Source organism: Gracilinanus agilis, chromosome 6, assembly GCF_016433145.1.
Source record: "Gracilinanus agilis isolate LMUSP501 chromosome 6, AgileGrace, whole genome shotgun sequence".
NCBI classification, from domain to species: Eukaryota; Metazoa; Chordata; class Mammalia; order Didelphimorphia; family Didelphidae; genus Gracilinanus; species Gracilinanus agilis.
Genome location: NC_058135.1, coordinates 244,150,638 through 244,174,627, shown reverse-complemented (window position 1 = coordinate 244,174,627; position 23,990 = coordinate 244,150,638). Strand labels below are relative to the sequence as shown.

The 23,990-nt window shown below is 37.2% G+C and overlaps 1 protein-coding gene across 3 annotated transcripts in view; it reads right to left on the bottom strand.

The window, feature by feature from the left end:
• Window positions 1–23,990, bottom strand: part of NAV2 (neuron navigator 2) — a 482,122-nt gene that overhangs the window by 322,666 nt on the left and 135,466 nt on the right. For all 3 annotated transcript variants that reach the window (XM_044681285.1, XM_044681287.1, XM_044681286.1), the window contains exons 2-3: window positions 21,838–21,955; window positions 16,591–16,643 (exon numbers count right to left, since the gene is read on the bottom strand). In XM_044681285.1, coding sequence (XP_044537220.1) covers window positions 16,591–16,643; window positions 21,838–21,955 — 171 coding nt within the window. The remainder of the gene's footprint in view (window positions 1–16,590; window positions 16,644–21,837; window positions 21,956–23,990) is intronic.

Sequence of the window (23,990 nt, the reverse complement as noted above, 5' to 3'; positions counted from 1 at the left end):
TTTGAGTTCAAATACAGCCTCAGACACTTACTAGCAGGATAATCTTGGGTAAATCATTTAACCCTGTTTGCCTCAATTTCCTCACCCATAAAATGAGCTGAAGAAGGAAATGGCAATTTTTGAGGTTTTTAACCTCAAATGGCATCACAAAGTGTCATATGCTGAATGATTGAACAGTAACTACCTGTATAATACCAGGAAAGTCCCTTAATCTACCTAGATAGCATTTTCCTCATCTGTAAAAAGTTGTTGAATGAGGTAAGCTCTAACGTCCCTAGCTGGACCAGAAAATAAGACAAACTAATTATGAGCTCTTGTCTAGGAATTAAAGAGGCTGCATGGTCCATATGAAAGACTTCTAGATTTGTAGTCAATTTTCCAGTCTACATGGGAATTAGATGCAAATTCTAGTTCTGCCATTTATTATTTGTATGACTTCAGACAAGTTCACTTTACCAATTTGGAAGTCAATTTGTCGACAATTTGTCAAACTGGTTTCTGAATTGGATCCTATTGTCCTTGGAAGTACCTATAATGACAATTTGGGAGACTATTTGCTCGGAGAGAGATAAGTGCTGATATATAGCTACTAATCAAATTTGAAAACATGAATGAGGATGTGGGGTACACATAATGCATCAGATGCCGACATTCAAAATTTTAAAAGATCTTGATAGGCTGAATGATAGAATGAAACTAACAAGGCACAATTTGTGATATATAAATACATTATATATATATATAATATATATAGAAGTGTATAACAAATTGTATCTTGTTGGGGCAGCTGGGTAGCTCAATGGAGTGAGAGTCGAGCCTAGAGACAGGAGGTCCTAGGTTCAAACCCGGCCTCAGCCACTTCCCAGCTGTGTGACCTGGGCAAGTCACTTGAACCCCATTGCCCACCCTTACCAATCTTCCACCTATGAGACAATACACCGAAGTACAAGGGTTTAAAAAACAAAAAAAAACAAAAAACAAAACAAATTGTATCTTGTTAGTTATATATGTATATGTTTTATCAATATATATGTTTAATTAATAAATGTGTAAATGTTAAATGTGAATAATTTCAAGGTTACATAAGATATTGCTAGAAAAAATTCATTTCAAAAGGGTCTGAAGGTTTTAGAACAGTGCATAGTGAATATGAAATGATAAGCGTGCTAAATTGCTCTGATAAACTAATACTATATTGGACTACATAAACAGAAGTATTATGTTCAGAAGAGGAGATAAAGTTCTACTCTATTCTTTCTTGGTAAGACCAAACCTGGTAGCCTTTAGAATGTCTTTTTTTCTATTCTTCGTGATCTCTTGTTCATTTTTGTTTAAGTAATTTGATTTTTCTTCCTCTTTTTGTGAATAAAATGTATTTTTATTGTTTAGAAATTATATTCTTTAAAAACAAATAGCTTGATTATCAGTTCAATCATTATTTCATTCTTTCTTACTTATTTTTCTCCTTATCTTAATCTCTTCCTTAGTCACTTCTAAATGTGTGTTTAGAAATATATATTTGCCTATGAATACTCTTTTACCATATCCCATAAATTTGGATGTACTATGTTTATATTGTCATTTTACTTATAGTACTTTAATATTTGTTTACATCATTTGTTCTTCAACCAGATTCAAGATCATTTAAAAATGTATACTCAGGTCTACATATTTTTATCTCATTTTCATTAGAAGCATCAAATTTTATGGTTTAATGACCTGTAAAGATTAGTCCTTAAAATTTAAACCTTTCTGAACTTACCCCATTACGTTTCAATGATCTGATATGCATTTTCAAGAAGAACAAATATACATTTTGAGTCTTTTTCATTTTCTCCATGTATCTAGGAAAGTAATTCTTCAGTACTTTATTCATACCCAGAACAACTACTTTGTTTACTTTAAAAACTGATTAATCATATTCTATTAGTGCATAATAAAATATATAACAGTTACAAATTTTATGTTTTCTTAACTTTTGCAAGTCAACAAATAATTAATTTAAAATTGTAACTGCTATGGTGTTTCTTCCATAAACAAAAAGTTGAATATGTTTTTATTATCAAGAGTTTTATCAAAAACTTTTGTAAATTACCTTTCAGAGTAATATGTTTTTGTTTAACTCTCAATGCTTTCTATTTTGAATTCAATTTGGTTGGACATAACTCTAGTGATTACCAAATATAACCTTAGACAAAATCTATCAGCTATAGCTATCACTGTAGCTCCAGATTTCAAGTAGAATTAATATAACAAATTATAATCCACAGTATTATCTGAAATATGTGTGTATATGTGTGTGTGTAATACATAGTGTGATTGTACATTCAAATCCATTAAATAATGCATTTTCCTTTTATTATAGGTGAATTCAATCCATTTATATTCAAAGTTATGTTGTTAATTTTGAAGTCCTCTAACATTCTCTGTTAAAGTGCTTTGTCAGAAAAAAAATTTTTTTTAATTATTGCTCCAATTAGAATTCTTTCCTAAACTTAACAACAGAAAAATTCCATATGCTGACATGAGTCTGTGATTAACCAAAAGGGAACTACTGCTATTTTTAAAATCCACCTTTGTTGACTATACATAATTAGTCACAATTATAAGGTATTTATTATTCAAAGTACTTAGCTCAAGGGGTCTCAAGCCTGTTATATAAACTCTTCCATTCTTTATCTCAGGCTTGTAAATCATTCAAGAATCCCTTACCTCCTCCAGTTTCTCTAAACTAAATGTTGTTCTGAAGTAGAATCTTTTATCTAGGGACTGTTCAAAGTTGCCTTGATTATTAAATGTCTAAAATTTTGTTTTTAAAAAGAATGCTTAATTATGGTGGGAAATTGCTCCTGGCATCTAATCCCATATTTTCACTTTGTATATGGGAGAGGATGGTCATAGTCTAATTTCTTCTATTTTTTTCTTGTTCTAATAGAAAAATTTTAAAAGATACATAATTGCATTTCCTGATAATTAATTTTTAAAATCATGTTTACAGAGTTTTTCTTTTATATTATAGCCTTGAATATGAATGATGACATGTCTGGCTCAGCTGAATCTTTGGGTTTTCCACGTTTTCATGCCATGCATTTTTAAATTTTGTAATTGGCCCCATGTTCCCAAAAGCTGGGGGAAAATTGGAGGAGCCATACTAATTCTTGAAATAGAGCAATCAGATTTTCTTCCTCACAGTTTCTCAGAAGCCCAACAATTTTCATATATACCCCTCCTTTCCCCTGTCTTCTAGACCTATCATTTTCATCCTTTCTGATATTTTCCATATAATTCATTTTCTAGTTATTTTTGCATATTTACACTGAGCTTTTGAACTCACACCACAAAAGTTTGTTTCTCCTCAACCCATGCATAAAAAACAACAACAACAACAACAACAACAAAACCCAGCTTTACTAGGCACACCTGCTGCCCAGGCCCATGATGAAATGGTTTGGTTTTTTATCTAGGCAAGAATACAATCTGGGCTTTTAGCTTTTTACAGCAGAAGACAAATTTGCCTTTGTTCACATTTACTGTCTAAAACACACGAGTCTCACTTTAGCTAACCAGAAATAACTATACTTCCAGCACTCTAATTTGACTTGAGCAAAGAATATATGATGAGTAGTAATATTTTTTTAAAAATGGAAAGATAGATGGGAGCCATACCATAGAAGGTGATAAATGCAAGGCTGAGGATTTTGTATTTTATTCTAAAGACAATAGAAAGTAACCAAATATTTCTGAGCTCAGGAGTAACAAGACCAAATATGGGTCAGAACAAATGCTTCCCTCCGACTTTTGAGAATGTGGGACCCGTTACAAATTTTAAAAAAATCATGGAGTGCAAACACAGAAAACCCAAAGATTCAGGCAGCAGGTGTTTGGAAGACAGATTAGAGAAAAGTAAATTCTGGAAAGAAAGAATGAGAGCTTTAACTGGGGAGGTGGCTGCTTGTGGGCAGCAAAGAGGACAAATATGAGAGATTGGTTGGAACTAGCAAGGGACTGAATAATGGGGGGAAGGAATGAAGGAGAATAAAGAGTCAGGTGTGAATCTGGATGACTAAGAAGATGATGATTCCAAGAACAGATATATTCTTTTTTTTTTTTTTAAACCCTTACCTTCCATCTTGGAGTCAATACTGTGCATTGGCTCATAGGTGGAAGTGTGGTAAGGGCTAGGCAATGGGGGTTAAGTGACTTGCCCAGGGTCACACAGCTGGGAAGTGTCTGAGGCCAGATTTGAACCTAGGACCTCTCATCTCTAGGCCTGGCTCTCAATCACTGAGCTACCCAGCTGCCCCCTGAGACAGATGTATTCTTGGTAAAGCTATTGCTTCTTTTTCTAGATGTTTACTAATGCCCCTTAATTAATATAGTTAAGAATTTTTTTCTAGGATCAAAATCAAACTCATTCTTTTCTCTTTTTAAAAAATTAGAACAAAATTGGCTAGTCAATAAACTCTCTTATTCTTTATTAGTTTTCTAACATCATTGATAGCATCTCATCAATGAGCATTTATTTAAATGCCTACTATGTGCAATGTACTGAGGTAGTTTCATATTGTTTCCCCAACTAACTTGTGAGGTCCCTAAGGGCAAGCTATGTTTTTACCTTTCTTCTTCTTTTCTCTTTGCACTGTGCATGGCACAGGGTAGGACTGTAAAAAATGCAAATTGACTTGATTTACATCCAAAAAGCTGCATATAATCATAATTCCAGAGACATAATGGTATATAACACTTTAAAAAAAATTATGAAAAAATTACACTCCAAAATTAAGAATGAAAAACTATGAACATTTATAGGATGAACCAAATAAAGGACAACGATGAAGTGATAACATCTAACAAATTTACTTTCCCTCAGCATTATACATTTAAACTTGTTTTGTGCATCAGAAGCTGGTTCACTATTTAGGCACATGGTTTCATTTTTAGTTAAATTCCTTAGGGTTTGGCAGAATGTGTATTTTGGAGATCCTACAGTAATCCTAAAATAACATCAAGATTTCTTTCCATTAACAATTAAATGCTAGTGTTGCCCACTACTACATATCTCTCAACTCTGCCTGTATCATTCAGCAATCTTGCTCCCTCTGAAATTCATCCCATCTGATGAGCAGTTACTCCACAATGCTGGGTCATCCATATTTTCTGCTTTCTCTGCTTCTATAGACTATTTTTTTAAAAAAATATTTTATTTTTTCAAATTATGTGTAAAAATAATTTGTTATTTTTTAAAATCAGAATTCCAAATTCTCTCCCTCCTTCTCCTTACCCTTTACCAAGAAGGTAAGCAATTTGTTATAGGTTATACGTGTGCCATCATGCAAAACATATTTCCATATTAGTCAGGTTGTAAAAGACAAAAATAAACGACTCTAAAAAAAATAAAGGTTAAAAAAAACCCATATGCTTCGATCTGAATTCAGATTCCATCAGTTCCTTCCCTGGAGTTGGATAGCATTTTTCCCCCTAAGTCCTTTGGAATTGTCTTAGATCATTGTATTGCTAAAAATATCTAAGTCACTGACAGCTGATCATCATAAGCTATTGCTGATACTATGTACAATGATCTGATTCAGGTCACTTTACTTTCAATCAGTTCATATAAGTCTTCCAGGTTTTTATGAAAGTATCTTGATTATCATTACTTATAGCACAATATTATTCCATCACATTTACATACAAGAACTTGTTTAGCTATTTCCCTTTTGATGGACATCCTCTCAATTTCCAAATTCTTTACTACCACAAAAAGACAGACAGAATATAGTTGAAGGAAGTACAGACTAGTAAAGCATGATGACTGGGTTCTATTCATATTCATGATATCTGGCCTCAGGTAGGCTCTTTTGAATCAACAGCAAACCCATTGTCCTCTGGGATTAACTCCCAAAGGCATGCCTCACAGCAACTGTCCCAAATCTTTCTCTTCAAGTTCCCAACTTCAACCCCACCTCTCAGAGGCACCCACCCCCATTTGAAAGAGAAAGTTGAACCTGTAAACAGGACCATCCCATCTTTGTCCTTAATCTGATTTGCCCAAGCATTATCCACATTTTGATCCCTACCTGTTGGTATACCTGAGTCTATCAGGCACCCTTTTCATTTCTCTCTCTAGACCAGTGGTTCCCAAACTTTTTTGGCCTACCACCCCATTTCTAGGAAAAATATTACTTAGCACTCTGGAAATTAAATTTTTTTTTAATTTTAATAGCAATTAATAGCACCTGTGGCCATCACCACTACCCTGGATCGCTGCAGCACCCACCAGGGGGCGGTGGTGCCCACTTTGGGAATCACTGCTCTAGACTCTCTTGTTAAGCTCATCCCATCTATCCCCAGATAGATATCTAAAATATATTTCACTGATATCTACAAAACATTTAAAGGAACAGAAGAAGGCATCCAGCAAGCCAGGCAGATGCTTTATAGAGGATGTGGGGAAAAAAACATGAGTAAGAATCATACAAGATAAGAAGATGAGAATGGATTGTGCCCATGGAAAGAATATGCATATGAATTAAATCATGAATCTATAAAGATATGTATGCATATACACATATATAAAAAGGTTTATATATGAATTAACATGGGTGGAAAGGACAGCCTATGTTACTGAAATGAAACCCTGACATCCACAGGGGATCACATTCTAACACCATGATGTAGTGGATAAAATGCTAGACTTAAGAGTTGGTAAGGTATGAGTTCAGATTTTGCCTTAGACACTTATTAGCTGTGTGACTTCATTTGCCTCAGTTTTCTCACCTGTAAAATGGAGATAATAATAGCACTTTTATCAAAGGATAGATTAAATATGAAGATTAAATTATCTAATATATACAAAATGTTAAGTAAACTTTCAAGTATTATATAAGTGTTATCCATAATTATTATTTTGCCCAAAACTTTGATGTGCCCTCTTTATATACAGGTGACTGAAATCTTTAGGTTCTAATGGCCTAATTTGGGGAAATATATAAATGAATATATGTATCTTGGAGAAATCAAGTACTTCTGAAATGAACATAAAATGTTCTTCCTAAAGAAATCAGCTTAAGGCATTCCTCAGACTTTAAGGGAGTGAAAAAAAGTCAAGTGTAGCTTCTTTTTCTTAGCTTCATCAATGACCTTTCCTTCCACTCCATTCCTCTGGTCTTATTCTTAAGGGAGATAAGAGAAGTAGATGCCTAAGTTGGAATGCCAATGTCAGTAGGCATAGTATGTAATTGGAAGGATAGGAAATCAGGAGCTCTAGAATGACCCAGTTATCTTTTGACATAGCCAAGTCAAAAATTCTTATGAGCAGGGAAAGGGAGGTGAGTTTTTCCATCTCTAAAACAGAAAGAATTACTCATATTTCTTATCGCCCTCATTGAGACCTTGGAAAGATAAAATGCTCTGATAACACTGCAGTACTCTGCGAATAGTAATTATGAAGTTTAGGAGAGAATGGTTTAATTTTGCCTTTATAGCATCAATGCCTAGCACACATTAGATGCTCGATAAATGTTTATTTAATAGAATTGGTTTATTTAATAGTTTATTTAATAGAACAGAAATCAAGAAGAATTCCCTCAAAAAAGAAATAAATGAAGATAAGGAAGGAATCTGGAACAGTACTATCAGTTACTTTGATGCTGCCAGGTAAATATATTTAGCTATGCAGTTACGTGACATAGTAGATGATAAAGATAATTATAATCATCATCCTAGCTAGGATTTTTATATATAGCACTTTATGGCTTACAAAGCAATTTATAAATATTGCCTTATTTTATTTTCACAACAACAATGGGATATAAGTGCCATTATGGTTTCCATTTTATCAAGAAGGGAACTGTGATAGATATTAAGTGACTTGCTCAGGGTCACCTAATTATTAAGTAACTGAGGTGGGATTTGAACTCAAGACTTTCTGACTCTAAGCCCCATCCTCTATCTACTCCACTTCATTTAGTTTCTTTAACGTGTATTACATACCTCAAAATTCTCTGTAGATGCTAGTTATTGCAATTGTTATTGTAAAGAACCTCTCAAGTATAACTGTTCTAAGTTCACTGCCCAAAATCCGGCTCTGAGGGACAGAAACTAAATGTCATCCAGCAAACAGAACTGATCTCGATCACAGACTGCCTTGTTTTTTTGTAAAAATGTCAAATCTCAGCAATTGCTTCTAACTCTAAATGATTTCTTAGAGGGTTGCAGAGTCCAGTGATGTGTCCGTGTGTGTGTGTGTGTGTATTCAGGCATATACAAAAATAGGCATGAGGTTTGTGGACGAAGCCCATCAGCTGTCCAAATATTTCAGACATTTCCAATGTCATTTGACCACACATTCTTGATGCCCCTGGGAAGACTGCAGGTCACTGGGCTCAGGCTGACGGGCTGTGGGTGCAGTAACTCATTCCCTTGACTTATCATATGTCTTTGGGTTTTTTTAAGGGAATCTCCAAAGGATGCTTTCCACCAGGGGAGAGAGATGTCTATTCAAGTCAGTGACACATAGGTCAACTCAAGTCCTTTCTGGAACATGTTTTTCCTCTCTAAAGGCTTAATAGATAGAGAGTTGGCCTTGAAGCCAGTTAAGACCAGGGTTGAAGTTCTGATTGACATATAGTTGGGTTTTTTTAAACCCTTACCTTCAGTCTTAGAATCAATGCTGTGTATTGGTTCCAAGGCAGAAGAGTGGTAAGGGCTAGGCAATGAGGATTAAGTGACTGACCCAGGGTCACACAGCTAAGAGGTGTCTGAGACAAGATTTGAACCCAGGACCTCCCATCTCCAAGCTTTCCTCTCTAACCACTGAGTCACCTTGCTGTCCCTGATTGAGCCACACTTGATGTGATCAGGGACAAATAATTTCTGATCCAGGTAACTTTCTAAGACTATGAGATGCTGGCCTCCATTGAGAGTAGTTCCTTCAGTTTAGGAGTTCCTCACATCAAGGAAATCCCAAGGTAACACAAACTTTATCTCTATCCTAAAGATACTGAATCTCATTTCTCTCTAAGCCAAATGAACCCCCTGGAGCTGTTTCTGCTTCATTCATTCATGAAGTTAAAAATACAAATCATGTAATAATAGGTTTGGGGTGGGAAATTAGAGCTTCTTTCAGCCCTCATGATGCTTCCCTTCATTTTTTTTTTCAACTAAATATTTAAAACGACACATGAAAAGTCACCTAACTCTGTTTGACTCAGTTTCTTCATCTGTAAAATGAACTGGAGAAGGAAATAACTGACCACTCCAGTATCTCTGCCAAGGAAATCCCAATTGGAGTCATAAAGAGTTGGACATGACTGAAATGACTAAACAATAACATATGAAAAGCAAGAATTGACACCTCAGAAGCAGGGCTGGTATTTCCATGACATACATCCACTCCTTGGAAACTACCTACCGATTCCCTTCCTATACCGAACACGTGGACTTCTAGTTTCTCAGGCTTTCAGAGTTTAATGATCTCTCAGAAGGGACATAGCAAGATAAGGGATTAGGTGACTTCTCTATGTCTCCTATACTTCTGATCACTGCCTTCACAGTTTTTTGGAAAAATTATATATTTAGAACAAGAAAGAACACTAGAAGGCAGCTGGGTGGCTCAGTGGATAAAGAACCAGGCCAGGAGACAGGAGGTCCTGGTTTCAAATTTGGTCTCAGACACTTCCTAACTGTGTGACCCTGGACAAGCCACTTGATCCCCATTGTCTAACCCTTACTGTTTTTCTGCCTTGGAACCAATACACAGTATTAATTGTAAGAAGGAAGTGTGCATTTTAAAATGCACTAACCCTGAGAGATTACCTCTCCCAGGATCCTCTACCCTAACTTCCTCGGACACATCCCACTTCCTTTGTGGGAGGTGTCTGAGGAAGGTATAAGAGAAAGGCAGAGCACCCCTTTTTTTGGGGGGGTATCTTTTTCCCCCAGAATGCCTTTCCCCCTACTGGAGGAGAGCCCTTTTCCCTGGAGAGCCTTAGTGATCTACTTCCTAGTTTCCCAGACCTTTTCCCCTTTCCTAAATTAAATAAACCCAGTTTATTAATATCTCTATATTCTAGCTTGGTTTTTGGTGAGTTCTGAAGTGCTTGGGTTAATTTCCCCACCAGGGCTGGGGACCAGCTATTCTGGCTACCTTACTTCCCTTCCTCCGGCTTCCCTACCTTCCTTTTCCCTTCTTCCCATCCATCCTCATCCTCCTTTTCACCCACATCAAAGAAGGTAAGTGTTTTAGAAAGGAAGAAAAGGAAGGAAAGAAAGGAAGGAACCAAAGGAAGGAAATAAGGGAGGGAGGGAACTAAAGGTTATCTGGTCCAATTCCTTAACTTTACAATTGGGGAAACTGAGGCTCATATACATTTGATGTATTGCTCAAGGTCACACAAGGAAATAGTCAGCAGCATCCAAATTCAAATCTCAGGCCTCAACTTCAACCTTAATTCTTAGTTCATTTGAATCCAATTCAAAACAATAACCATACTATGTGGCAGGACCTCTGCTAGGTGCTAGAAATACAGAGATCAAAATCGAAGGGATGGAAGGTCAATGGAATGAGCATTTATTAAATGTCTAGTAAGTGGCAAGCACAGGGCCAAATACTTTAAAATATTATCTCATTTAACCCTTAACACAATCCTATGAGTTAAGTGCTTTCATGATCCTTATTTTATAGTTGAAGAAACAGAAGCAGAGAGATTTCCTAAGGTTACAAATATAAGTATCTGAGGTAGGATTTGAACTCAGGCCTTCCTATCTCTACGTCCAGTACTCTATGTACTATGGAAACATCTAGCAGCCTCAAAAGTCATAACCTTCATTTTGCTGTTCAGTCATGTCCAACTCTTCTTAACTCCATTTGTTTTTTCTTAGTAGAAATACTAGAATGGTTAGCCATTTCCTTCTCCAGCTTATTTTTACAGATAAGGAAATTGAGGCAAACAGGGAGAAATGACTTGCCCAAGATCACACAGCTAATAAGTGCCTGAGAGGGGAGATGAGTCTTCTTCACTCGAGGCTTGGCACTCTGTGTGTGTGTGTGTGGTGGGGTGATACTATTTTCTTCTCACAATACCACACACTATCCTTAGAACTTGGGGAGCTCCTGCCAAGGTGAAGAACGGGCAGTTGGACACCAAATGGGCTTTGGCAGTCCAGTCCTTTGGTAGGAACTATACCCTTCAATCCTACTCTACAAAATCCTCCCTCACAGTGTAGCAGCTAAACCTGTTCTTAAAACATTTCCCATCAGATAGAGGGGGAAACAAAATAGGGGTTTTCCAGGGCAAGGGCTTCTGGACCCAGCAAATACTGTCATCATCGGCAAAGTCCAAGCTGCTTCAATGAAGGGCAAAAAGAAAATGAACTGATGTTGGCTATTCCTCTGCTCAACGTTTAGCCAAGTGTATCAGAGTGCACTTTGAGGAGTTAAGCTGAAGTCTGCCGTGGCATGGCTCCAAGCAGTAGGTCTCCTTCCAAGCTAACAGAGATCTGCTGAATATACCATATGACAGTCAAAAAGATGTCCCTCTGTTGCCATGGGGATGCAAGCTGAGTTTTGACCCACAAACATAAACTTATTTAAGGACCAAGCAGATGGGACTATAGAGGGTGGAAGTTAGAATGAGGCAGAAATAAGTACTCCAGAGCGGAGGATTAAATGAAAGGGAAAGCACTAATCAGACTGCAGACTGATACGATTATCTAGAATTTATATAGTACATTAAAAAATGTATAAAGTGCTCTGCATAGATGATCTCATTCAAGACTCACAAGAGTCCTAACTGGTAGGACTTAGTAGGTCCTGACTATGTGTATTACTAATCCCATTTTACAGGTGAGAAAATTAAGGCTTAGTTAAATGACTGCTCTTGGTCACACCCTAATAGGCTTTAACTCATGGTCTCCTGACTCAAAAGCTGTTATGCTGTTCTGCTTCCCCATAGGAGACCCCATGGATGATGTCCTGATCCCAAAAGTATACTTCAAAGGATGCGAATATGTGGCATAGGTGAAGAAATCTGACTAATGTACTGATCTAGATTTCTCCCATAGCCACTAAATTAACAACTTCATATTTCTCATACTTGGGAGCTATGGGATAATTTGTTCCACAGGCTCTTCTTGTTGGCTCCCTAAATTAGAATTCTAGAAGCTCAGCTGGAGAGCTGAGATTAGGACTCAGTCATGTTCATTCCATGCAAATATGGGAATTTTGTTGCCGTTTGATATTTATAGCAACAGAACCTAGGTTTCTCTGGCTTGCTTTCTCATGACTGATAAAACTGAATTGGGGTGAAGGAAAAGAATGCACCAAATGAGGGCATGTCCCACTTCTGAGTTCCTGCACTTGTTAAAATGCCTCAATAAGACCATCTCAGAATCTTGGTTAAAAGCTAAGCTGTACTCATCTGTTCCAATCATAGGGACTGTTAGGTTCTAACTTGACAGCTAGCAAAGACTGCTCTTATAAGGAATTTAGAGTTTGATGGCTCAGCAGTAACATCACTCTGAATGGTGCTCCAGACATCATTAGGAAGAATTCTTGCCTTCTCAGCCAGAAAGGTTTGAGCTTTTATAGCCTCAATAGACTCCCAGATTTCACCAAAAAAATAATCGGTATATGGGAATGGCATCTATTCTCTTCACTGAGTTAGCGTGTCCAAATAATTTCAATGTAGTTTGAAAAGCATTTTGTTATTGTTGAGTCATTTTCAGTCATGTTTGATTCTTCGTGACCCCATTTTGGGGTTTCCATGACAATGATATGGGAGTGGTTTACCATCTCCTTCTCTAGATCATTTTTATGGATGAATAACTGAGGCAAAAAAGAATTAAGTGACTTCTTCAGGGTCAAAAAGCCAGTAGATATCTAAGGCTAGATTTGAACCTCATGAAAGCGAGTTTTCTTGATTCCAAGCCACTGTGGCACTTAATCTATGGACCAGTAATTGTTCTGAACAATGACAGACAATAGAGATAAAAATAAAACTGTCTCTGCTTTTGAGTTTTACTTGTGGGGAGGGTGGTCATGGTGGTGGTTAATGCAAAATAAAAATCAAGTCATTTAAGAGGTACACTAATGAGTTGAGGGATTTAATCGCTGAACAGAGTCTCTACTCCTTAGCAAATTGGTGTGTTTCTATGATTCCCATCCCCCCAATCTGACATTGCTAGGTAAGGATGATTTCCATGGGAGTTATTGGAAGAAAAATTTCCCATCATCCATTCTCACTTGCCATGGTGAGTCTACTGACCAAGAATGGTGCTGAGAAAGCAGAGGACTTAGGTTTGACCTAAGAAGACTTGAAAATCAAGGAAATGAGTCTACATATACTCATGATCATGAAGACTCATCAAAGTTTTTCCAACCTGAAACAGCAATGGAAAGGATTTGATCAATGAGGGAGAACCTTACTTTGAATAGGTAGAGATAGTTAATGTAGCCTGTTGTTGAAGAAAATGAATGAGCCAGGAGCATATTTCTAAGCAAGGACTTTCACAATTCTCAGGTGTCATCATCTATATTGAAAGCCACGATAATGATGCGGATGCATAGTTTGCTCTAAGATTTCACTGGAATTCTCTTTCCCCATCCTATTCCAAAGGGGTTTGTAGAACTCTAGTAAATCCAATTTCTCCCCAGCATACAGGGAAGAGAAGAGGCTGTCAGAAGGTCAGCCATGGATGTCTGCTGAGGCATGAGGCTAGTGAATAATACCTCTCTCATCTAAAAACCTGGTGTGGGGCTGACAAGGGAGGGGAAAAGAAGGAGTGGGTGGCCTTTGATCACTGGGCTCTGGTACTTCTTGTTATGTTCCATTCTTCTCAAAAACTTAAAACACTTACACACCATATTTTCATTTCACAAAGATAAAAACTGACTGGTAACAATGAGTCAGGATTGTACCATCCCCACTGCTTTAACACCGACTCACTCTCCTGTTTTATTAACAAAGACTCATCTTTGTAACCATGGAGGCTACTCCCAAGCCAACTGGTCCTTACAAAGAATACATTTCTGGTAAGGTTAACTCATTATAAAGGAAAGGAACTGGGGATAGATGAGTCCCAAGTTCAAATCAAGATTTTAACATTTAGTAGTTGTGAAGCCAAAGCCAAAGAAGGAATCTATTGGAATCTGACTGCAGATCAAAATACATTTTTCACTTTGTTTCCTTCCTGAGGTTCCATCATCTCTAGAACTGTATTATCTGTCACACAACTGAGGAAAATCCTATAATGTTCTACATAAAATGAGTTATTATTATTGTAATATTACCCTGGGTAAGATATAATTGACAAGGACAGTGTTTAAAATAATTTTTTTTTAAAAAAACCTCATCTGGAAATAAACTCCAAAGCCAAATAAAATGTTAGTTTATCTACCCCGGATTAGTGACTGATTCATCCAAGCCACTATTGTCCTTGATTACTGGGAGTAAGCATGAGTCACCTCTGTGGATATAGTTGTTTATTTTTATATCATTTTGAGAAGGAAACTGCTTAGATGCTAAGAACTTCCCTGGTAGTGCACAGATCTGTAAGGACAAACCTCTTTCCTTGGTTTAAGTATATGCTATTCAATTTGTTTTTAATCTGTTATCATCCTTATTTCCTACAGAATTATGTGACTATAGCAGTGGCACAGTTTCCTGGATTTGAATCCTGTGCTCAGAACAACTTCTGTTCTTGTTTTACTATTAAAGCTTCCCTCTCTTTCCTCTCTCTCTCTCTCCTCTCCTCATGTAGTAGCACTAGTTATCACTGAAAAACATAGGTTTTTGCTTTTCTGTATTTAAAAATGACCCAGAATCCCTAAAAATTCATTCAATAACTGATAAATTGATAATAACATTTAAACTTATTAAATAACTTAAAACTGTTCTAATATTTGAGGATAATCCATATGTATATACACCAAATATGTGTACAATAGAGATGATATAATGATTTAGATAGACACACACACAAATATATTTGCATAAGATCTATGTTATTTGGAAGCTTGGGACGACAATGACATTTTGGTTTTGAAGACTGACTTTCCCTTTAATGAAAAATGACACCTCACATGGTAGCTACTGAAAATGCATGCCCGTGCGCGTGTATGCACACACACATCACCACATCGCACTCAGAATAAGGTAGAACCTTTTTGAAAAAAGGGCATCACTTTCATACGCCAGCCCCCCACTTACACACTGCAATGGGGCATGACAAATGAATCCCATTCAATTCTTAAGACAAATGAGCTCGCTTCATGCAAAGACATGCTTGACATGCTTACTCTAATGGTTAAGTCAGTGATCTTCCAAATTTTCTCAATTATTTATACTCCAGACAGCTGCTGGAGCATCAGTAAAAATAGCAGCCAAGGTTTTCAAAGAAGCAAAAGGAGCGGTGATATGTCTATATATGGATTCTCCTATGAAAGAATTGGTCATCTTCTGGATCAAAGGAAAAAGAAGAGCCCCAAACCTGAAGCTGACCTGAAGAAAAAGCGATTTCATGGTGCAAGCTAGAGAACGATGCCTACAACTCCTATGTGAAAAACTCTTTCATAAATAAAAACAACTTAATCAAGAGAGAAAAAGAAATATGTTGGGGCTGGGGGTGGGGAGGGAAGAAGGATTATAATGAATTTAAGTCTAAATGAGCCATAACAAACAATACATTTCATAGCATGAGTCCAGAGACTGCCTCTCAAATTGATATATTTTATAATGAAATGCATTAAACTGGATCACATTGGGAAGAAAGATAATTTGGAATGTTGGCAGCAAATTAACTTTAAGTATAAAGCTTTCTTTTGAAAATACCCTGTTCCTTTTTTAAAATGAATAGGCCTTACTATATATAGTCTTACCCTCAAATGAAAAATAGTCATTGAATATACTACCCACAAACTGATTCAAAGGTGAAAGACTAATGGCTTAATAGCATCCCATTTAATCCAGCTTTTTTTCTGAACTCTAAAATGTTCACTGCTTTAACTTCTAAGGTAAGCCAGTAGGGTTCGTTTTTTTAAAAATGGGCATATTTAAAAAAAAATTGGTTGATTTAAAACAAAAATATAAAAAACAAATGCAATGGGATATCTTGAAAATTCCATCAGAGCATACAGTATATCATTTCTTAAGACTTCCTTGGAAAATCTCCATATTTTTGGCTTCCATTAATACCCCCTGTGTTACATTAAAAATATGGAAACTATTTGGGGTCTTTCAGAGAAAGCAATATAATTTATGTCAGTCTTATTTCGACCAGCCCTCCCAAATATTTATATCACCATACAAAATTTGGCATAGGAAGTCTCTAAAAACTTTTGGATATTTGAAAGATATTTGAAAGATAAGGATCACCCACAAAAGACTATAGAAGCAAAATAATGTCACTGGAGAAGCTTGTTAGTTGATTCCATATTCCCCCCCTTTCCATATCTATGCCTGTCCCCAGAATAAAGGTGAAGTAAGCACATCTACTGATCACATGGGGATATTTTCAAAGCTATTTGTGTACTTTTTAAATAGGTAGGGGTTTATTAAACACATTCAGTCACTCGGTTCTTGGAATACTTACCATTTGAGATCTATTCTTTGGACAGCCATTGATGTCTTCAATCTTTTCATTTGCTGAAAAATAAGGAAAATCAATCAAGCTTTAAAAATCTAAAGTGAAACCAAGAGTAGAAACCCTTAGAACAGCTATTTCCAGGGCCCTGGTTGCTGGCTGCACCTCCAGAGGCCTCAAAGTGGGGCTGTCCAAAGCAAGCGAGTGTGTGAAACACTGAGACACACCAAGCAAGCTCGGGGATTTACTCATAGGCCATTCCTCCAGGGACAGCTGGAGCAAGGCCATACTCATTTAAAAAGAAGACAACTGCACCAACGACACTCCTTAAAATGATGGCACATCTTTGAAATACTTGTCTGGGAACCTGGGAATGAAGAGGCACAAGAGCATCCAGTCTCAGCTAGAACAGGCTTGGGTGGCACAAAACAGAGGGAACTCTGAGAAAACAGAAGCCCGAGCTCAGGACCCACATGATAATCCATCTTCTCCATGCTCTTCTAGGGCCATTTGCCTTTGTGTTCTAAGTGCAATCACAGATGAGAGAGTTTTTGTTTTGACAATATATTTTCGAATAAAGGAGGGGGGAAGATGATAGTTTTCATCCTGCAAAGAAAGTGTAGCCCTGGGACATCCAGTGACTTGCCCAACTATTGGTCCATCTCTAAATGGAGGTGCCATTCTACTAGCAAGAAACTCATTTTTTGTTAAGGCTACAAAGGGGGCAGCTAGGTGGCTCACTGTATTGAAAGCCAGGCTGCCCAGAGATGGGAGATCCTAGATTCAAATGTAGCCTCAGACTCTTCTTAGTGGTGCGACCCTGGGCAAGTCATGTAATCCCTATTGCCTAGCCTTCTGCTCTTCTGCCATGGAACCATTATGTAGTATTGATTCTAAACTGGAAGTTAAGGGCTTTAAAAAAAAAAAAGGGCTACCAGAAGAAATCTTCCCAAGATGAATGAATTTTGTCACACAAGGCAAAAGATGTCTCAAAACAAGAATAGCTAATAGGGCACAAGGATAAAATTTTATTCCAGGCATTTCAAAACCCTTCAAAAATTTTAGTTACTATGGCATCTGGCATTTAGTAAATCCTTAAATCACTCCTCTGTCTCACTTCCACATCATGGAAACCCTTACTTCCTTCAAGTAAGCTTCCTCCCTCTATCCTTCTGTTGCTTCCTTCTATCATCAAATTACCTGTGGTTTCTGTTTACTGTATGTATGTTGTACATACTTGCTATATCTGCTTATATATAAACATGTGGTCTCCTTTGCTAGACTGTATAAGCTCCTTAAAAGCAGGTTATTATTTTTTTTTCATTTTGGTCTTTATATCCAGAGAACTTAGCACATAGTGGCTACCTAATGAAAGTGTGTTAAATTTATTGATTAATGAATATTCAATCAGCACCAGAAGATGAAAATATTTCTGGAACTAGAATTCCCTCTTCCCCAAACATTTCAATTAAAGAATTATTATATGTATTTTGAGAAAATTGCATGGCTTCCATTGCAAATATAGATGTGAAAAAGGAAAGACAATGTAAAATTAATAATTATAGATTTGAACAACCAAGACAAAAAAATAAAAATGAACTCAACCAATGGCATAGGAACCTATAGCAGAATGACACAATGACCTATCTTGATATTATAATTAAGAATAAATTTGATTCTCTAAATTCAAATTTACTATTTTTATTTTCCATTAATATATGATATTAATTATGTTCAAATTTAAAAGTTGTCCATTTCTGATTAATGACTAGGTCAACGGTACTCATCCAATTGAAAAAAAAAATAAAACAAAATGTTTATGTTCATGGGACTAAGCCTTCATTCTGGAAATACTTAAAGTTCTTTAAATTCCATCAGGAGGCACTAAGAAGGCTGTGCATATAGGCTTACTAAGCAGTTTAAATTTCTAGCATTTCTAATACCTAGAGCCCTAAGCCGGGATCCTGGCCCCTAAGGAAAAAAAGGGGGAAGGGAGATAAGATGATGCCCTAGAAAGCCTTTCCAGACTGTGAAAAATACTTGAGGGGGAGGAAGTTAACTGATTCTAACCCTAGGTATAATCACAGTGGGTTGAGAAACTTGGAATAACTCATTCCTATTTCTTCCCTCTTGCCCAAACTTGTGATGCCAGTGATCTCTCCTCCCTACTTCATTTGCCTTTCCCAACCATCTCCCTGTTACCCCTAAAAGCCTAGAAAGATTCAAGTCAGAGAATAGAGAGGTCTAGAGATAGTAGTCACCAGAATGGAGAGGAGAGGAAGGGACCTTCTGAGGAGGAAATATCAGCCTTCAATGCTGACTCCTGGGTCAAAGTTGCAGTTGTCTCATCCTAGTTAGAATTCTGCAAATAAATGCATCTTCACTCATTTCTTCAACTAATGTAGATCCTGATGCTTTAATTCTAGTACTATAGTTTTATAACATTCAAAATTAACTCATTAAGTAAACCTAATTGTAGAATTCTCATAAAAAAATGAAGATAGAGAAAACAATTGTGTTGAAGAACCTCACGGGCTGATACACACAGACTTTGCACCTCAGATTCTAATTTCAGGATATTTAAACACTTATTTAATTATAATTGTCCAGAAACAGGTCACATTTTCAAATAATTGGATTTGATTCTGCTGATGGGAGAGAAGGAAATAAATAACTCATTTAAAGAAACAAGTTAATTTTTTCAGACAAACAGATGCCTAGAAGACTCAGAGTTGGAAAGGGCTCTGTTATCATTCAATCCAACCCATCATTAACTATCACTTTGGCAGCATTCTTCTAATTTTTATCTGAAGGCTTCTAGTGAGGGAAACCTGCTCTCACTGGGATGAAGTTATTTCTCTCTTCTAATCAAAATCTGCTTCTCTGTAGTTTTCACTTGCTCTTTCTAGTTTTGCACTGTGGGCCAAACAAAACACATCCAATCCCTCTTCCAAGACAGCTCTTCAAATACTGAAGACAGCTAGCATGTCCCACCCTGACCAGGCTTCTCCTTTCCAGACTGACCATCCCCAGTTCTTTGAGCCTCTGGAATCTGCTGAATCACCTGTTACTTACGGATATTTACCTAAACTGTTTTAGAGATCCCATCCCTCCCTTTAGGTAGCTGACAGAACAGAAGATCATAGACAAGAGGACCAGATCCCCATGTCAGTTCACTCATAATAAATAAGAATGAGAAAAATATAACCTAACCTCGATTTGCCTAGATCCTTATACTTTTCATAGTGCTCATGTCCAAGTGGAAAGAGTGAATATTTGGAGTCTGAAAACATAGGTTCAGTTACCAGCTCTGACTCCTTAATACCTATGTGATATTAGAACAATCACTTTAACTTCCTGTGCCTCAATTTCTCCATCTGAAGAATGAAGGAATTGGATTGTGTGAGCTCTGAGGGTTCTCCTAGGGCAGCCAGGGTACAGTGGATAGTGCCAAGCCTGGGATGAGGAAGACTCCTCTTCCTGAGTTCAGATCTGGCCTCAGACAATTCCTACCTGGATAAGTCACTTAACCTCTATTTGTCTCAGTTTGCTCATCTGTAAAATGATCTGGAGAAGGAAATGGCAAACCACTCCAGTATCTTTGTCAAGAAGACCCTGTCACATAGAAAGAGTCAGATCCGAATGAAAAATTACTCAGCAAAAAATTCTTCTAGCTCTAGCTCTCACTCTTTTATCTTTTAATCCTCACTGTATCATTCTGAAAGAATAACATCATGCATTATAATTCCCATTTTACTGATGAGGATATTGAGGAAAGGAGTTTTTTGTTTTTGTTTTGTTTTTAAGTTATGCCAAGGCTTTATGGTTATTTAATTGTGGAACTTGGACTAAAACCTAGATTTTATGACTTTCAGGCTAGTATGATTTCACCTACTATGTAATACCTCAAGCTTCATGCAAAGAATGCTTAACATCTACAATCACAGGATTGATCCCGCTTTTAAAAGGGCATCTACTGGGGGACAACTAGTTGAGAGCCAGGCCTAGAGATAGGGTTCAAATGTGACCTCAGATACTTCCCAGCTGTGTGACCCTGGGCAAGTCATTTAACCCCCATTGCCTACCCCTTACCATTCTTCTCCCTTGGAACCAATACACAGTATGGATTCTAAAATGGAAAGTAATGGTTTATTTTAAAAATAAGAATTTTTTAAAAAGAGTGACTATTGTTTTCTAGTTGGCACGTTCGCCAAACCTTTCGTGGTAGCCATTGTGCATGGAAAGGGTCCTTTTTGGCGAAAAGATGGAGTCTTCTCTTGGCCAGTTTACAGGAGGGATAAATGAAACTTATGGCCTCAAGATGCCACCTGAGAAGTTTCAGAGAAATACTTCTCTACCTGAATAAAGATTTCCGTATTCATTTGATCAAAACCTGGTGCCTTCTACAACAGCCTTTTTTGAAGAAGAACTAATCCAACACACAAATGAAGGCAACGTCCAATATTTAGGGACCCTAGAAATGTATGTCCCCAGCTCGCAGCATTTGAGTTATTTTTTTCCCTTTGTTGTCAGTAGCTTTTTTGTTTATACTATCATTTCCCCCACCAGGGCCAACTAATTCTTGCTCACTAGCCTCCTTTGTCTTCTAGTTTACTCAAGGCCTTTTGGTATGGTTGGCAGGGCTGACTCATCACTAAAAGGATGGTGGCTAACATGGCAAGCGATTGAGGGCAAAAAATTGGCCAATTTCAATATACCTTTTTCCCTAGATTTAACCCTTTCCCCTTGGGGAAACCTTGGGACACAGGTGGGTCTGGTTTCAATTTTGCCTCCCTCTTCTATCACCATTCCCTCCCCAATTTAAAATTAGATATTGTCTTTTTTTCTAGCTGTCCTCTGATTCGTAAACTCCAATTTGAATTGGAAGGATTAGTTTAGACTTATTCTGATTGAAATAAATAATTCTAGTCTATTTTGCCAAAATGAGACAATATTGAAAAAGTAATAAACCAAAGGAAAGAAAACCAAGTAACTCTTTGCTTCTTTGTCTTCTCAACCCTTCCCTCTAAGGTCTGTTCCTGCAATCGTGATCTCATCAAAGAAATCACATATTTTTCCTTAGCATCTAGATGAATAAGATTATTCCAATATATGAGATTAAAACCTCTTCTACTCTTGAGGAGTTTGATGCTGGAACCCTGATCCTCCCTTCAGTCTGTCTTTGAAAAGGACAGAAAAGTTTGGTACCTGATTCCAAAGTCTCACAAGGAATACAACACAAAATTGGGGACTTACCTACAACCTGGATGATCTCAGCCAATAAGACGCCGTCGGTTACATCTTGCTGGAGATCCTTGATTAAGCGTTTGTGACCTGATTTTGCTAGATAGTGATTGGCCCAGTCTGTGTAGATCTGCAAAAGAAAGGAAACACTTGGCTTTAGGTCCCCAATTAAACTCTCCAACTGGATTTCATGACATACTTCATGGCAATCCCCAAGTCCTAGAATTCAGTCTTGCTTCTGTCTGAGGCCAGTTAGCACTATTAACATTCGGAGCATTGTACCGATGAAGCATTCAGCTTACTATAGTTTAGCTTTACCCCATTGAGAGACCTGACATCAGAGCTTGGGGAAAACTAAAGACTCCAAAACAAAGCTTCAAAACATGCGACGGCCTGAATGGAATAGCAGACACAGAACTAAAACAGTCTGTGTCGGTTGGCTTAGAGAAACCAAAGGACTATTTTCAGCCTAAGAATCTTAACCCTTTTATTGAGAAAATATTAAGGGGAAATTGTTCCCCAAAAGGTTGCCTTTAATGGGCCATTTCAGGTTAATAAGTGAATTTATCTAGATTTCCAGGCTTCAGTGTCCCTTTAAATAAGGAAAATGTTAAAGCATCAACACTTCAATTACTTTGGTAGAGTTAAATCACCCCCAGTCTTAAGGTTACCAGAATAAACAAACAAACAAAAAAATGAAATCAGTTGAATTTGAAAGTCAAACCTCATGCTAATGGTTGGGATTCTTGAGACAGAAGAGCCTGGGCAAACTCCACAGGCTACATTTGTATGACATAGCCCAGAAGAGAAAGGGGTGAGGTTGAGGCTGCTAGGTGGTTCGTTGAAGGGAGTTCTAAGATGAAAAGGTAAAGGGTTTTTAAAAAAAGAAAAAGAAAAAAGAATAAAAGGGTGGCTATTGTTTTCTAGTTGGAATGTTTGCCACGCCTGTCATGGTAGTCAGTGTTTGAGTTAAGAGTTTATAAGACTTTGAGTTGGAATCCTACTTAGAATGCTTTACACCATGAATTCGGCAAGTCTTCTGGCCTCTCTTTCTCAGTTTCTACATCTGTAAAATGGAGATAATAGCACCTACATCCCAAGGTTATTATGACACATGTAAAGCACTCTGCAAACCTATGAACACTCATTATTATTATCATGATTGTTTTATTCTAGGATTATAAAAGTTGGCACCCATGGCAAATACATTGGACATAAGAGTAGAAAATTAATGAAAGATGTCACAGACCATTTTTCTGCGTTTTAGTTCCTTTAATATTAAAAGACTAAAAAAGAAGAAAAATCAGTGTCTATAGCAGGGGTCGGCAACCTTTTTGGACGTGAGAGCCATAAACGCCACAATTATAAAATGTAATTTCGTGAGAGCCGTACAGTGCTCACAGTGCCGCTTCTGTAACAGCGCCTGAAAAAAAATTGACTTTATGGCTCCTGCAGAAAGAGCCATATCTGGCCCTCAAAAGAGCGAGATATGGCTCGAGAGCCATATGTTGCTGACCCCTGGTCTATAGGGTGGTATAGTAAAAAGGATGCTAGATTTTCAAGTCAGAGATGATTGATTGCTGAGTAGTCCTTCTCAGTGGTATCCATCTCTTTCATGACCCTATTTGGGGCTTTCTTGGGAAAGATGCTGGAGTGATTTGTCATTTCCTTCTGCAGCTAGTTTTGCAGATGAGGAATTGATGCAAACAGGGTTAAGTGATTTGCCTAGGGTTATATACTAGTAAGTATCTAAGGCCAGATTTGAACTTGGGAAGATGATTCTTCCTTACTCCAGACCCAGTGCTCTATCCACCACACTGGGTATAGTTCAAATCCCACTTCCTATTAGATTTTGTACCTATGTGATCTGTGTCTAACCTATTCTATTAAATGAGGGGGATGGACTAAGGTCCCTTTTAGTTCTAAGTTAGGGGTTCTTAGCCTAGAATCTGTCTACTTAATTTTTGGAAACCCAAAGTTTGTCTTGTGTCCCATAGGAATTTGCCTTTAAGGGAAGTCCCAAACTGTCTTAGGCTGAACTAAGGATCACCAAGTGTCCATTAAGTGTTCTGAACAGGAATAATTAGAAATGCTCAATTCTTCAATCACCCTTTTTATTTTAAAAGTTCCCCCATTGTATCAGAGATCCATTCCCAAGAAGACCA